Source organism: Mesoplodon bidens (genome assembly GCF_964165515.1).
Source record: "Mesoplodon bidens genome assembly, chromosome: 10".
In the NCBI taxonomy this organism is placed as follows: Eukaryota; Metazoa; Chordata; class Mammalia; order Artiodactyla; family Ziphiidae; genus Mesoplodon; species Mesoplodon bidens.
In genome coordinates this window covers 86,538,854-86,555,414 of record NC_138172.1, presented here as the reverse complement: position 1 = coordinate 86,555,414, position 16,561 = coordinate 86,538,854, and the positions used below count along the sequence as shown (strand labels likewise).

Here is a 16,561-nt window from a genome sequence, read left to right as displayed (position 1 = left end):
ATTTTGTAAGGGATATCCTGGGAAAATGGTTGATTTGTATGGCAAGACAGAAAAGGTCTGGTAGTTATTATTGCTGTCTGCATCCTAGCAGGGACTGCTCAGGGGAAACCGTAAGTATTCAGGTTTTCTAGAGAATATGCATGCAGTTACAAAGGTTAACTCAGGATTCCTGAGTGGTAAGAGGAAAGAAGATTGAATATGGAAATCATATGGAAATGAGCCACAAAATATCAGAAACATCAATTACTTGGAAGGTATTTTCACAGACAGATGAGGCTGCTCAAGTGACTTACACTTTAAACTCACATCACACCTTTGACAGTAACAGCGGCACCAAAATTTAGAAATGGGAAAAGGCATCTAAACAGACACTACAGCTGATGTCCCACCCACTTTAGAAGTAAATGTTGGGACTTTCCTGGTGGTGCAGTGGTTAAGAATCCACCTGCCAATGCAGGGGACATGGGCTCTGAGCCCTGGCCAGGGAAGATCCCACATGCCGCGGAGCAACTATGCCCACGCGCCACAACCACTGAAGCTCACGCGCCTAGAGCCCGTTCTCCACAACAAGAGAAACCACCGCGATGAGTAGCCCCTGCTCGCAGTAACTAGAGAAAGCCCACGTGCAGCAACAAAGACCCAATGCAGCCAAAAATAAATAAATAAAATATTAAAAAATAAATTTAAGAAAAAGTAAATGTTACTTTTTCTTAAATTTATATCAGAATTCCCTGAGGAGTTTATTTGAATGTTTAAAACCCTCGCTATCTGAGATAACAGCACATGCTACAACTTTCTAGGCAAGAGAGCCTACCTAACCACCCAACTGTCCTCCTCACTCTTACCTGTCAGGTCTCCCTCCCTGAAATACCCTAGACCTAGAAACTGGAGCTCAGAACGCCCCCACACACACACACAAATGAAAATACTACCTTAAATGTCCATTTCTCCATGAAGCATTTGCTACCTTTGAAATTTGGGAGTAGGACTTGTTACAGGCTTTGGATAGAAGGTGTTTCTGTGGATTTGATGGCAGAATTCAGGCAGAGATGTTGAAAGTAAAGAAGTTACTACACTTGTTTTTATTTCTGTTCCCATAGAGACTAAAATCATCTCCTACCCAAGCTGAATGAGGTGTTTGGAAATAATCAGTTTCAATTTTTCATGACAGCAAAGTACCGCTTCCCGTTTTCAGCTTTCAGAGGCTTACTTTCACAGAAGGGAAAAAATGGTTTCAATGTGGTTTGAAGTACAATGGCCTACAAAAAAAGCGTGGTTCTATTTACAGACGTGACCCTCTAAGGACACAGGGAGAGGGAAGCTTTGACCAGCCACCTGCTGAGAGCTGGCTCACCCAGGCCCGCTGAACTCCACAAGTTCCCACAACACTCATAGGATAAGATATAACACCTTGAAAACTTATATTTATATAGCTATTTAGTCATCTTAGAAAAAAACCTTCCCCATTAAGTTTTCTCACTTTAGAAGTAAATGTTGATTTTCTTTTGCTTACATCAGAAATCGCTGAAGGCTATGTTTTCATGTTTAACACCATTTCCATCAATTAAACACAAATCAACAAAGGTGATGTCACAGAAGGCCTTGTTGATGATGCACAGGGAAGTTAAGAAGCCAGAGCATCCTCATCTTAACTCTTCCCACTGTGTGTGATGCTTATAGTACCAACCATGAATATGATTCTCTAAGAGGAGGTGACCCGAAGGTAGAGAATGGTGAAAATACTGTTTGCATGCAATTCCTCTCATTTGAGGGAAGGCAGTGAAGGCCGAGCAGCCCTCCACACAGATGGAATCTGTTTCTGTTTGTGAGATAATTAGAAGCCCCTAATCTCCCCACTTACCCTCCTTGAAGTGTTGACACAGAGCACCAAACTGGAAGCCAGGAGCCCTGGGTGCCTGTGTAGACTCCCCAACCCCCAGCAGGCTGTGTGTTTGTGGGAAAATGGCTTTCTCCACTACAGTATGGGGCTTTGTTTCTTCAATGGCAAAGCAAGGAGTTTATTCCAGCCTCCTTTCTGGTTCTGAACATTTCCTAATTCTTATTTTAATAAATACATTTCACTGAAATAGATTTAGGGGTCTGGTCAAAAGAAGCAGCCTCCTTTATCTTTCTGTGTATTGTACACATGAACATGAACAAGTAACACAAACAAGCTCTCCATTGAGCTTACCCTTCATAAGAGAAGCTGTCAGTGACTGCTGATTCTCCAGAAGGGATAAAATATGTCAGTGGGCATATTTGGACTTCAAACCTCCTGTTTCTGGTTATAGCCTCTAGACTGCAGATTCTTTAAAATGGCATTGTGTTCTATATGTGTAGATCAATCATCACAAACTTAAATGCCCCCAGGGGCTGGGCAAATAACATAAATGTGTAATTCAGGACAGGTGTGAGGTAATAGGGAGTGCTGAGGTCTTTAGTAAACTGAAGAGTACACGCCCACTAAAGAGATTCCATATTGTAAGCTCTGGGCCAGCCAAAAAGATTCTCTCATAGGAGATTTGGTCACAGGCTGCCAGTTTGTCATCCCTACCACAGATTCTATGAAGACAGTTTATTTTCACACTGATGAATTAGTGTGAAAGAGATTTCTGGTTAAACACAGCAGACTGAACAAATGTGTGTGTGTGGTTTTTTGTAGCTTCCTTCCAATTCCCCTCTAAATTTTAGGTAAGGGCAACTTTAAAAGGGATGAAGCTATAGAGACACAGAAGACTGGAATTTGGGAAACAGCCACAGAATTTGGGAAACTGTAAAGCCATTGGACATGGGGCTGATAACAGCAGAACCGAGTAAGCTAAAATTTGAGTCTGTAGGGAGGAGAAGCCAAGAAGCAAACTTTGCACGTTGAAAAAACCTATAGAAGGCTTGGGGATTGGAGGCACCATCTGTCTCTGGAAGAAGGGGCATAGGTATTGATATAACTAAAAACAGGTGGATTGGCTTAGAGTCTTTAAATGAAGGAGGTAGACTCCCAAGATCCCCTTACGGACCTTGGAGAAATAAATGAGGTTTATTCTTTAAAGGTATTGAACTATAAGGAAGCTGGACTCAAGCACAGTGAGAACAAGGGCACCGTACTGAAACCCAGAAGGATACATCTCTCTACTTAAAGTCTTTTACTTAAGGTCCCCAAGCCACCTTCCCACAGTCAGATCCCAAAGTGCTCACAGCCAGGCTTACACCATTAAGGCAAGAGGTTGAAAGACTCCACTCAAAAGAAATAGACCAACCCAAAGGAACAACACAGATACTGAAAATTGGAAGTACACCAATGAAATGGCAAAACGAATCACTCTACAGTGAAACGTCCCCAGCCTGATGAGCTCTGCCTGTGCACACAGAGTTTCCTTAATGCTTCCCTCTAAAATCTAACCAGACATACACCTTAAATTTATACAATGTTACACGTCAACTATATTGCAATTAAAAAAAATCTAACCAGACAACAAAGGAGAGCCTCTAACATGGAGACAGAGATCATGGAGATAGAAAGATAGAAAGAAAAAAGAAACAGAAGAAACAAACATAGTTCTGGAAAAGAAAGTTTAAAATAATAGGTTAATCCTTGGAGAGATAAGGGAAGAGACCACATACATAAAATAAGAATAGGATGCTATAAAAAGGAACATTCAGAGAATATGAAAGAGCTCTTAAAAATTAAAACCACGATGACTAGAAAAAAATCAATAGATGGAAAATAAACCCTGAAGCTTGTTGATTTTTTTTTTTAAGTTGAGAAAATAGAAAACAATCCATAGAGGTAGAAAGTAGGAGAGATAAGTAGAGGATCAGTCTAGGACATCCTATATCTGAATACTTGGAGTTCCAGGAGGGAAGTAAAGAAATAGAGAGAAGAAAATTATCTAAGACATAATTCAACAATTTTTTCCAGAACTGAAAAACAAACATTTTCAGAATAAAAAAGCCCATTGAGGGACTTCCCTGGTAGTCCAGTGGTAAAGAATCTGCCTTACAATGCAGGGGACGTGGGTTCTAGTCCTCGTCAGGGAACTAAGATCCCACATGCTGCAGGGCAACTAAGCCCATGAGCCACAACTACTGAGCTCGCGCCTCAACTAGAGAGGCCGCATGTCACAAACTACAGAGCCCATGTGCCCTGGAGCCTGCGCACCACAACTAGAGAAGAGAAAACCCGCACACCACAACTAGAGAGAAGCCCACGCACTGCAACGAAAGATCCCACATGCCTCAACGAAGATCCCATGTGCTGCAACTAAGACCTGACGCAGCCAAAAATAAATTAAATAATAAATAAATAAATCTTTAAAAAAACACAAAAAGCCCATTGAGTACCCAGTCGAATAAGTAAAAAGACCTGCACCAAGGCACATAACTGGAAATTTTCAGAACACCAGGAACAAAGGAAAAAGCCTAACAGCTTCCAGAGAGAGAAAAAGGATTATTTACAAAGGATCAGGAAACAGAATGACATCAGACTTCCCAACTGCAAATCTGGAAGGGAAGGCCAACTGAGCAACACATTCAGAATTCTGAGAGAAATTATATCTAACCTAGAATTTTATATCTAATCATGCTTACAGTCAAGTTTGGTAGAGAAAAAAAAAAAAAAGACATTTTCAGACATGCAGAGTCTCAAAAAATAAAAGTTCCTCCCATGAAGCTTTTCCGAGGCAGCTGCTAGAGGTGAGCTCCACAAAAACAATAAAGGTATATCCAAGAAAGAGGAGGATGTAGAACCCAGGAAATAGGGAATCCATCCACGGGAGAAGCAAAAGAAATTCCCAAAATAATGGTGAAGAAAAGTACCAGGATGACTCTGAAAAGTAGATCCAAAGAACAACTAACCAGCCTGAGGCAGATGATCGAAAGGCTTGAGAAAAAGATGAAATTGAGATTTATTATCACTGTGTACATCTGAGTACATCAAGAGGAGATCAACAGTTCTGGCAGAGTGTGGAGATGGCTTGGTAATGACTACAGAGAATAGAAAACTCATCAAATGAAAACTTAGAAAACTAAGCAAATGAAAAAAACATAGGCAATTACTAAAATAGGGAGGAGGAAAAAATATTACACAAGAATATTTCTCTATTCCATGAGAAACAGCTAGTAGCTCAAATTGGTTAGGTCTATAGAGCAGGAAGAATCCAGGTGGGGAAAGCTGGGGCAAGTGGTTGCTATTTTTGTCATGATTTTTGTTGGATTGGTTGACTTTTAAAAAGAGTACATGTGTAGCTTTGTTATTAAGGATCTATTAAGTTTTAAATCAATCAACAAATAAGAAAATAATATACATCACAACCTCCAATTTAAAAAAAAAAAGAAACCTTTCACTGCTCCTGTGTTCAGGATGCTGGTTTAAATGCTATTTAATGAAACTACTTAGCATAAAAACATCTTGCAATTCTCATTTTATTACTACTCAAAATCAACTACAAATGGATGGAAAAAGCTATAAAACAATCCAAAACCACGCGGAAGTTACAATCGACATCTTCTGTTCTCTTCTCTCAAATGGGACAAAATCCAAAATATAACTGCTTCTTTGCCTATTTTATAGGTATGTATTTGCCTGTGTCTTTGAGATGGTGGCTTCTCCTGCCTGATCTTCACTTACTAGAGGCAGCTTACTTAACTATAATGGAACAGTCTCATTTCTTGCCTCCTTAGCTTGGAAAAGCATCAGTTTATAAATGGAACATAATGACATATAAGTCATTGGTGCCAGGTATAGCCACAGATATTGGTTAATCAGGCACTTGCTTCACTGCTTATGGGAAACCAGATTGATTTAGAATGTGCATGCAAAAAAATTAATTTTTAAAAGAGTACTTTATTCTTATGAGACCTAAACTCTCCCCTGAGAAAAGGTATTTGTTCTGGCCTCCCCAAACCTGTAAAAGAATGTGACACTCTTCAGTTTCCCATGGGTTTGGAAGTAGTATTAGATCCAGGATCATTAATTTGTCTCTAAAAAATTAAGAGTCTAGACCTTGGGACAGAGCTCAAATATGTTTTTAGCTGAAATTAGTCCACAGTGCCCCCATTACACACACTTAAACACATAAACACAATGCCAGATGGGATCAGTCGAGGCTATGAAAGACTATGGAAGATCTGAAATGTTTCCATACTTAACAAGCTAACACATTAGCCTGCCATCTCTTCATGGATGCTGGCAGAAGACAAGAGACTACTGGGTCAGAGACAAAGGACTTTATTGCTCACAGCAATAGCAGTAGCCAGGGGATCAGCATTTGCACCCACTCCCTGAGGCCCCATTTCCACAGGGCAGTGAGAAGGGGGTGATACACATGGTGGCTTACATTATAGGGGAAGGACCCCATGCTTATAGAACCGAAATCTTTTTTCTCCAAATATTTTCATTGTGATAAAATAAACATAGCAAAAAATTTTACCATTTTAACTAGTTTTAAGTATACAGTTCAATGGCACATCTTTTATAATGGATAGTAAACGTGCCTGACCTTTGCACTATAGGGAGACATTATCTTTATTATACTGGACCATCAACAAACCTAGCCTTTGCTCCACACCAGGATTTCTCAGTCTCAGCACTATTGACGTTTTGCACTGGATAATTTTTCTGTGAGGACAGTCGTGTGCATTACAAGATATTTAGCAGATTCCCTGGCCACTACCCACTAGATGTCAGTAGCACTCCGTCACTTATAACGATCAAAAATGTCTCCAGAAATTGGCAAATATCCCCTTGGAGGCAAATCATCTCCAGCTGAGAATGACTGCTCCAGAGGAAGTCACTATCTCTGTCTTTTGAGGCTGTTCACTACACAAACATCATGGAAAAAACAGTCCAGGACAAAGGCAATCTGTGCCTCTACTCACAAAACATGCAAAACACAAGAGATCCATGGAGAACTGCCTCTCAACAGAGGCCTTAATATTTACTTCTGAAACTTGATCAGCTTTTCAGGCATAGATAAAGTACTTGGCCAATTTGCACATGATATTACACGCACACACACCCTTCTTCCTGGTACTTTGACTAAAGTTACAACATGAACCATTTAGATGATGGGAAACAAGTTCAAAGGAGTTAAGTAGGTGTGGCCCGAAAGGAAATGTATGTATCATTTACAGCTGAGCCAAGTAGTATATAATAGACAATTATTTTCTTATGCAGGAATTTTTCCCCTCCTTGGGTTAATAATTGGCTTTTGTGGGGGAGGAGGGCATTTAATACTCTTCCCCAGATGACTCCTGTGCTTTGAAGTTAGACAGACCTGCATTCAAATCCCAATTCCTCTACTTAACAGTACAAACCTGGACATGTAATTCCACCTATAGGAGCTTACTTTATTTCCATACATAAAGTGAAGGTGATAAGACCTATCTTACAGGGTTGTCATAACAATTATATGAGATAAAAGTGCCTAGTACAGTGCCTGGCACTCAGTAGGTACTGAATAAAGAGTAGCTATTGCTACTACTACAGGTCCTCAGAGTGGTTCTTACTATAATGGAGCTTTACACTAATTTCTCCACACTCTCACTTGGTTTTTCACAATATTTATAACATAGCTGCTTAGGATATGGAGCAAAAGACCACCAGGCCACAGAGAGAATGACTCCAAGACCTGACCTCATAAGCTTCTCATGCCAACCCCATGAGCTAAACAATCCTAACTGTATTACTAATAGGGTCAAAGAAGAAAGCAATTCTGACCTTTTGTTACCTGGTTTTCTTTTCCTCAAACTGACCTCAATTTGTTGATATCGCCCAGCTTTTACCAATCTGTTTGTTTTTTTTTTTCTTTTTTGCGGTACGCGGGCCTCTCACTGTTGTGGCCTCTCCCGTTGCGGAGCACAGGCTCCGGACGCGCAGGCCCAGCAGCCATGGCTCACGGGCCCAGCCACTCCGCGGCATGTGGGATCTTCCTGGACCAGGGCACAAACCCGCGTCCCCTGCATCGGCAGGCAGACCCTCAACCACTGCGCCACCAGGGAAGCCCTACCAATCTGTTTAATCTGTCTCTCCTGCATACTTGTATTTTAATAAGCTAGCACTCTTGTGTCAAATAAGAAATCAAGCTCTGCAGACACTCTGCATGGCTGTTCAAGTATTATCAGAGATCAATTCCTCTCGTGCCCTCCCCTTCCTGGTGATCATGAAACTCACAAGTAAAGAAATACCTATCACAGATTTCAAAACTAAGTGATTAACAAAGAGATCTCCTTTTTGGTAATAATGCTATGACTTTCTCTTGATATTTGGCATTTTTGACTTTGGAATATAAATTAGTCTTGGTTTCTGCTGCTATTAGGTGTTGTACATACGTGATGACTTCTCTTCTTTGTCTTAAAATATATTTAATTATAGCTTCACCGAAGACTTATAATTCCAATTTCCCTCAGGGAAAAAAAATACCTATAACTGGAGCTTATGATAAATTGTTAGTTGCAGCTAATCCTGGATAATAACTTGGATTTTTGAAATCTGTGTGATTTTTAACACATTAAGCTTTTCATCAGGAAGGTGATGCTTACAGAAAATGCCTGTGGAATTATCAGGCAGCAATTTCACTGCTGCAGTGTTAAGACAAATACAGCTGAGAACATCATCTATGGAATTTGCTGGATTGTGAGATTTGCTCTTTGAAAAGGAAATATCACATAATAGTCAGGAAACAAGTGGCAATTCCTGGTGACTTTGTATTCCCTTGAGCCTAGGATTATGAATTCCCCCTCCTCACCTAAATTCCAATCCTCCACTTAGAATTGTAAGAAACTTGATTGAATTCTATTAAAAAGCCTAAACAACTTTTATTTCTTGTATCATTTAGCCAGAACGAACACTACTTTGTTCCTTCTATAAGCACATGTGTGTACACACACACACTCCTAAAAGTACAGTGTCCCATTGGCCTAAAAAGAAAATCAATACACACTTAGCAAATATTTGAGCTGCATTTATATAAGCAATTCCTTTACAAAAAACAAATTCCAACCATCGCCATTTCAAAGACCCTAAAGGAGAGAAAATAACGGCACTTTTAAACTGCTTTTCTAAATGGAGGACTTTTTTCTAGATTAAAAACTCCCAAGCCAATACTCTTTTTTGTATCAAACTTTCGCCCTCTGTTTCTCATACCTAACTCCAACCCACCTCATTCTTCAATGCTGTTTATTAAAGATATACCATTGTCTGTAACAATAAAGACTCTGTCCAAATGGCTCCTCTTTGTGGGAAAATGAGGAAGAACTGAAGGTGTTTTGTTTTATTTTTAAGGCCATTCAGCCACATAGCTAGCACCTGAGAGCGTTTAACTCGCATCTGCATAAGAACAGCACAGGGCAGGTAACACAAAACTTGAAAGAAAAATAGTATCTGGTTTACACATATTTTTAAGGCATGGAGACTACCTGGTCAACTGGAATCTCAACTTGAGTATCTTCATCTTCTTGGACTTCTGCAGCCCCCCGCGTTTCTGATCTTTCCTCTCCAGCTTTGAAAACGCCTTCATCTATTATTTGAGACAAATACAGTGAGAATCAAAATCCAATTGTGACATCGTGTGGCTGAATGTTGAAATTACAGTCAAATACCTAATGAAGATTATTTTTCATAGGTATTCTGGTTCCCCTTGTATTGACAAGATTTTTGTAGCCCCCAGTTCTTCTATATTTTCATTGGGAAAAGGTTCAGTGACCAAAACAAGGCTGACCCAGAAGAGCAGGGCTATTTCCCAGCCTCTCCTCACCCCCTGGCTACTGATTTAATAACACAGCCCATGGGAAAACTGGACAGCTACATGTAAAAGAATGAAATTAGAACACTCCCTAACACCACATGTAAAAGAATGAAATTAGAACACTCCCTAACACCATACACAAAAATAAACTCAAAATGGATTAAAGACCTAAATGTAAGGCCAGACACCATCAAACTCTTAGAGGAAAACATAGGCAGAACACTCTATGACAGAAATCACAGCAAGATCCTTTTTGACCCACCTCCTAGAGTAATGGAAATAAAAACAAAAATAAACACATGGGACCTAATGAAACTTAAAAGCTTTTGCACAGCAAAGGAAACCATAAACAAGACGAAAAGACAACCCTCAGAATGGGAGAAAATATTTGCAAATGAAGCAACTGACAAAGGATTAATCTCCAAAACATACAAGCAACTCATGCAGCTCAATATCAAGAAAACAAACAACCCAGCCCAAAAATGGGCAGAAGATCTAAACAGACATTTCTCCAAAGAAGATATACAGATTGCCAATAAACACACGAAAGAATGCTCAACATCATTAATCATTAGAGAAATGCAAATCAAAACTACAATGAGATATCATCTCACACTGGTCAGAACTGTCATCATCAAAAAATCTACAAACAATAAATGCTGGAGAGGGTGTGGAGAAAAGGGAACCCTCTTGCACTGCTGGTGGGAATGTAAATTGATACAGCCACTATGGAGAACAGTATGGAGGTTCCTTAAAAAACTAAAAATAGAACTACCATACGACCCCGCAATCCCACTACTGGGCATATATGCTGGGAAAACCATAATTCAAAAAGTCATGTACCACATTGTTCATTGCAGCTCTATTTACAATAGCCAGGACCTGGAAGCAACCTAAGTGTCCATCAACAGATGAATGGATAAAGAAGATGTGGCACATATATACAATGGAATATTACTCAGCCATAAAAAGGAACGAAACTGAGTTATTTGTAGTGAGGTGTATGGACCTAGAGACTGTCATACAGAGTCAAGTAAGTCAGAAAGAGAAAAACAAATACCGTATGCTAACACATATATATGGAATCTAAAAGAAAAAAAAAGAAAGAAAATGGTCAGAAGAACCTAGGGGCAAGATGGGAATAAAGATGCAGACCTACTTGAGAATGGACTTGAGGATACGGGGAGGGGCAAGGGTAAGCTGGGACAAAGTGAGAGAGTGGCATGGACATATATACACTACCAAACGTAAAATAGATAGCTAGTGGGAAGCAGCCGCATAGCACAGGGAGATCAGCTCCGTGCTTTGTGACCACCTAGAGGGGTGGGATAGGGAGGGTGGGAGGGAGGGAGATGCAAGAGGGAAGAGATATGGGGACATATGTATATGTATAACTGATTCACTTTGTTATAAAGCAGAAACTGACACACCACTGTAAAGCAATTATACTCTAATAAAGATGTTAAAAAAATTTTTAAAATTTTTTAATTAAATAAATAAATAAAAGAGAATTGGATTAAAAAAAATAAGCCAGTGTTGGGAAAAAATGAAAATAAAAAATAACACAGCCTTGTACAACTACTTAGATGGGAAGGATTTCCTACTTATTATCTCTGCTCTCTCCTCCTAGCCCTGAAACAGTGATGATGCTTGGTGCTTGAAAATACTCGTTTTAGAAGTTTGCCTTTCCCCAAAGAATGTTATACGCTGAAATAATGTATTGGAATAATTCTCTCTATTCAGAGTAACATAAAAAAATATTTTTTACTGTAACAGGATCATAGAGCTGACTCCACATCTCACACAAATCAATCTTTTACTTTGAAGGTGTCCACAGTATTTTCACAACCTATGTCTTAAAACCCTTAACTATAAAATGTAACCCAAATTTTCTAAGACTTTAGGTTAAGCTCCTTCGACTTGTTCTCCCACGGGAAGCAATAAGAGCTGTTTTCCATATTTGAAGTCGTTTTAATGTCTTCCCTCCATCTTCTCTTCTCCAGGCCAAGTAATCAAAGAATCACAGGACCATTTGTCATTCTGTCCATCCATTTGCCTCAAGACAGGTCTAATGCTTCAGTCATTCGCATGGATGTTTTCTCTGCCCAATCATTTAAAATCCCTGGGGATGGAGATTTCACCTCCTTCTCTGATCATCTATTCCAGTATTTGATTACCTTTACAGTCTAGAAAATGTTTTTATCTTTTGTCTTAAAACCCCTTCTATTTCTCAAATGGAAGCTTGTTTCCCAGAGCACGAATAGTTAACACATTTCACATGATAATACTTCATATTGTTAAAGTTATGAAGTCACTCTTAATTAAGCATAAAATATATCTTTACCTTCAGTGAGGATCAATTATATGTAAGGCACAATATGAGCCGATGTGACCACCTAGGATATAAATGAGATGTAGATTTTTTCCAGTTGCTTACAGACCAATGAGTAGACAGAAATACATACACATCACTAATAAGGTGCCCAGAGGTAAGAGGCATAGGGCTATGGCAGAGCCCTAGTGGAAGCTTAGAAGGTGCAGCCAAGTGAAAAAGGAAGGAAGGAAGAGAGAGAGGAAATATAACCAAACTCAAGCCCTTTTTGTTTCTCCTAGAGAAACAATTTTCCTTTTTAATTACTTTTTAATTACTTCTCTACTATCCTTTTTAAAAACCAGGAACAACAGAGCTATCCCCAAAGCTGATTAGACATGTTAGATTAATTTACATGGATTAATTCCATTTTTTATTGAAGTATAATTTACAATGTTGTGTTAGTTTCAAGTGTACAGCAAAGTGATTCGGTTATACATATATACTATTTTTCATTTTCTTTTCTATTATAGGTTATTACAAGATATTGAATATAGTTCCCTGTGCTATACAGTAGGTCCTTCTTGTTTAACTATTTTATATATAGTAGCATGTATATGTTAATCCCAAACTCCTAATTTATCTCCCTGCCCCCTCCTGCCACTACCCCCTTTGGTAACCATAAGTTTGTTTTCTATGTGTGTGAGTCTTTCTGTTTCGTAAATAAGTTCATTTGTGTCATATTTTAGATTCCACATATAAATGATATCATATGATATTTGTCTTTCTCTAACTTACTTCACTTAATATGATAATCTCTAGGTCCATCCATGTTGCTGCAACTGGCATTATTTTTTTTTATGGCTAACATTCCATTGTGTATATATACCACATCTTCTTTATCCATTCATCTGTCATTTTGAGGATTACCTGTAGCAATAATTTAATCCCAGACTGGTTTTTCCTCTCAGCCAACAACCTTGTCACCTGATAATCCTTTCCTTCCACCAGCTCATGTGTGCATAAGCAATCCAAGGTAGTTTTTCATTCACTAGAGTTTTCTCAGTTAAATCATCCTGTGTATATATTAATTGGAAAAAAAAAAAATATATATATATATATATATATACAGGAATCACTACACAGTCATCACCAAAATGATGATTTCTGCATAGGCAGCTATTTTGGGTTATCTCCCATCTCCCCAAGGACACAGCTCACCTAGCAGGTCTAATGATTCTGTCCTAACGCCATAGCATCTTATAACTCAGAGCATGGATCCAAACGAAACTGCAGTTCAGCAATATCAGAAAAAAGAATATAGAAAACAAAACAGAATATGTGATGATGTTCTCATGTATTTGGCCTGGAGTAAATGCAAAGTTACAGTCACAAGCTCAACAAAGCAATCCTTGAGCTAAGAAAAGTACAGGGAAGGACACTTCAAAGGGCAAGGAAAATAGCTTATAATTATTCTGTCCTAAAAGAAGTGAAAGGGAGTAATCCAAGTCTATAAAATTGGAGTCAAAAAGGATAGGGCAAGCTGATGTTTGTCTCTCCATCAAATTCTGGAACACAGAACTCAAGGAAATAATAAACATTACATTGATGGTAGAAAACATTAATTAAATGATAGAAAAATAAATTCCACTTTATTCATATGTGGAGTCCATAATTCTGAGAATGTATAGAGGCAGAATAAACTAATTTCAAATAGGGTTGCACATTTTATCAAATGTTATCTCCAAAATGGTTTAAAAAGGAAAGTTAAGGTGTGTTTGACAGTCATTTCTACCTTCTGAAATACCTTAGACGACAACAATCATACTCATTCACAAAATGTCCCTGGAGTCAACCTTTAGAGATAGATGCTGGTCTCAGTAGACTATGACCTATGTCCATGACTTTTTTGGACAATACTTTTTCATCCAAGTATGGCACCTGCTTTCAAGGGAACCACAAAGAGAAACCTACAGACACCAAAGAAATATATTGTTAATGCTCACATTCAATGAAATGTTTAACTGTATCCAAGCAGAGCTCTGAACGGCTTGCAGATGTGTTTTAGTATAAACATTTCACAAGAAAAGAAGAATGAGATCAATAATAACAAATAAAATGGAAAGGGCACTGACATGGAAAATGGCAACCATAATGATATAAACAGCAAGGAGACAAATCAACAAAGCTCAACATTGAGTATAGTGACAAAAAGAGAAAATACAAAGATAAAAGTGTTTGGTTGAGGCATGGTGTAGGATTTGTTCACCACTGAATGGAGATGTGTAAGCCACCTCCTTCAGCAGCACAGAGCAAGAAAGTAAGGTTGGAAAGGAATTCACAGAAATAAACAGTGATGGAAAAAAGAAAAGCAAGAAATTTACTTTGTGATACAAAAAAGGACTTGAATTTTTATTAAAAATGTTATATAAAATTTAAAATAGGGGAATATGAATTTCCAGGGGAAATATTTTTAAATAGCATTTTCTGATTATAGATTATTTAATACACATGCATGCATTTTAGAAAACTTGGAAGATGAAGAAAATAAACATCCTAATCTCCTGATCCAGAGTTTCTCTCTCTCTCTCTCACACTCATAAAACTGAGATCCTAATGTATATATAATTTCAAGAGATTTTTTAACTTTGAAATCATATCATGAGCATTTTCCACATCATTAAATGTTATCTGAACACATAATAAATTGGTGGTACCATGCTGTAATTAATGGACAATGAACCTGGATCCTTGCATCTTCCCATACTTAGAAAAGCACTAAAACCATTAACTAAGATGTCTGTTCCTCGCAACTAGCAATAACCTTCTGTCAAGATGAGTGCTTGAATTGGGCGATTGAGATTGACATGTATACACTGATGTGTATAAAATTGATGACTAATAAGAGCCTATTGTATAAAAAAGTAAATAAAATTTTTTAAAAAAGATGAGCACTTGACTGCATGTACCCCTTTGTCAAAATCATATATGTACTGGCCTCCCCCCTTTACCTCTTTGAACAGTTCTCAGAGCTCTCAGAGACTCTTCCAGGTTATAATCCACAGATTGGCTTGAATAAAATTCTCCATTTCTTGCTTAGATTGACTATTGACTTATTTTTTCCACTGAAAACACTATCTTTTTTCCTATACAAACATACTACAATAAAGTTTAATTTCTAAATTAGGCACAGTAAGAGAATATCCGAATTGCCAGCATCGCTACTCTTGCACTTTGGGGCCATTATTAAGTAAAATAAGGGTTACTTCAAACACAAGCACTGCGATACCTCTACAGTCAATCTAATAACCAAGAGGGTGACTAAAGTGTCTAAAGAGCGGGCTACACCAGACAAAGGGATGATTCACCTCCCAGGTGGGAAGAGGTGGGAGAGCACAAGACTTCACGGCGCTTCTCAGAACAGCCTGAAATTTAAAACTTATGTCAACATAATAAAGGCCATGTATGACAAACCCACAGCCAACATCGTTCTCAATGGTGAAAAACTGAAACCACTTCCTCTAATATCAGGAAAAGGAGAAGGGTGCCCACTCTCACCACTAGTATTCAACATAGTTTTGGAAGTTTTAGCCATGGTAATCAGAGAAGAAAAAGAAATAAAAGGAATCCAAATCAGAAGTGAAGAAGTAAAGCTGTCACTGTTTGCAGATGACATGATACTTTACATAGAGAATCCTAAAGATGGTACCAGAAAACTACTAGAGCTAATCAATAAATTTGGTAAAGTAGCAGGATACAAAATTAATGCACAGAAATCTCTTGCATTCCTACACATTAATGATGAAAAATCTGAAAGAGAAATTAAGGAAACACTCTCATTTACCATTGCAACAAAAAGAATAAAATACCTAGGAATAAACCTACCTAAGGAGACAAAAGACCTGTATGCAGAAAACTATAAGACACTGATGAAAGAAATTAAAGATGATACAAACAGATGGAGAGATATAGCATGTTCTTGGATTGGAAGAATCAACATTGTGAAAATGACTATACTACCCAAAGCAATCTACAGATTCAGTGCAATCCCTATCAAACTACCAATGGCATTTTTCACAGAACTAGAACAAAAAATTTCACAATTTGTATGGAAACACAAAAGACCCCAAATAGCCAAAGCAATCTTGAGAAAGAAATACGGAACTGGAGGAACCAGGCTCCCTGACTTCAAACTATACTACAAAGCTACAGTAATCAAGACAGTATGACTGGCACAAAAACAGAAATATAGATCAATGGAACAGGATAGAAAGCCCAGAGATAAGCCCACACACATATAGTCACCTTATTTTTGATAAAGGAGGCAAGAATATACAGTGGAGAAAAGACAGCCTCTTCAATAAGTGGTGCTGGGAAAACTGGACAGCTACACATAAAAGAATGAAATTAGAACACTCCCTAACACCATACACAAAAATAAACTCAAAATGGACTAAAGACCTAAATATAAGCCCAGACACTATCAAACTCTTAGAGGAAAACGTAGGCA

General features: G+C 38.3%; 1 protein-coding gene across 1 annotated transcript in view; it reads right to left on the bottom strand.

Annotated features, from left to right (window-relative positions):
* DCDC2 (doublecortin domain containing 2) overlaps positions 1 to 16,561 on the bottom strand; it is a 149,836-nt gene that overhangs the window by 11,641 nt on the left and 121,634 nt on the right. Inside the window, exon 8 of the mRNA XM_081247174.1 lies at positions 9,412 to 9,512. Within this exon, the coding sequence (XP_081103300.1) occupies positions 9,412 to 9,512 (101 nt within the window). The remainder of the gene's footprint in view (positions 1 to 9,411; positions 9,513 to 16,561) is intronic.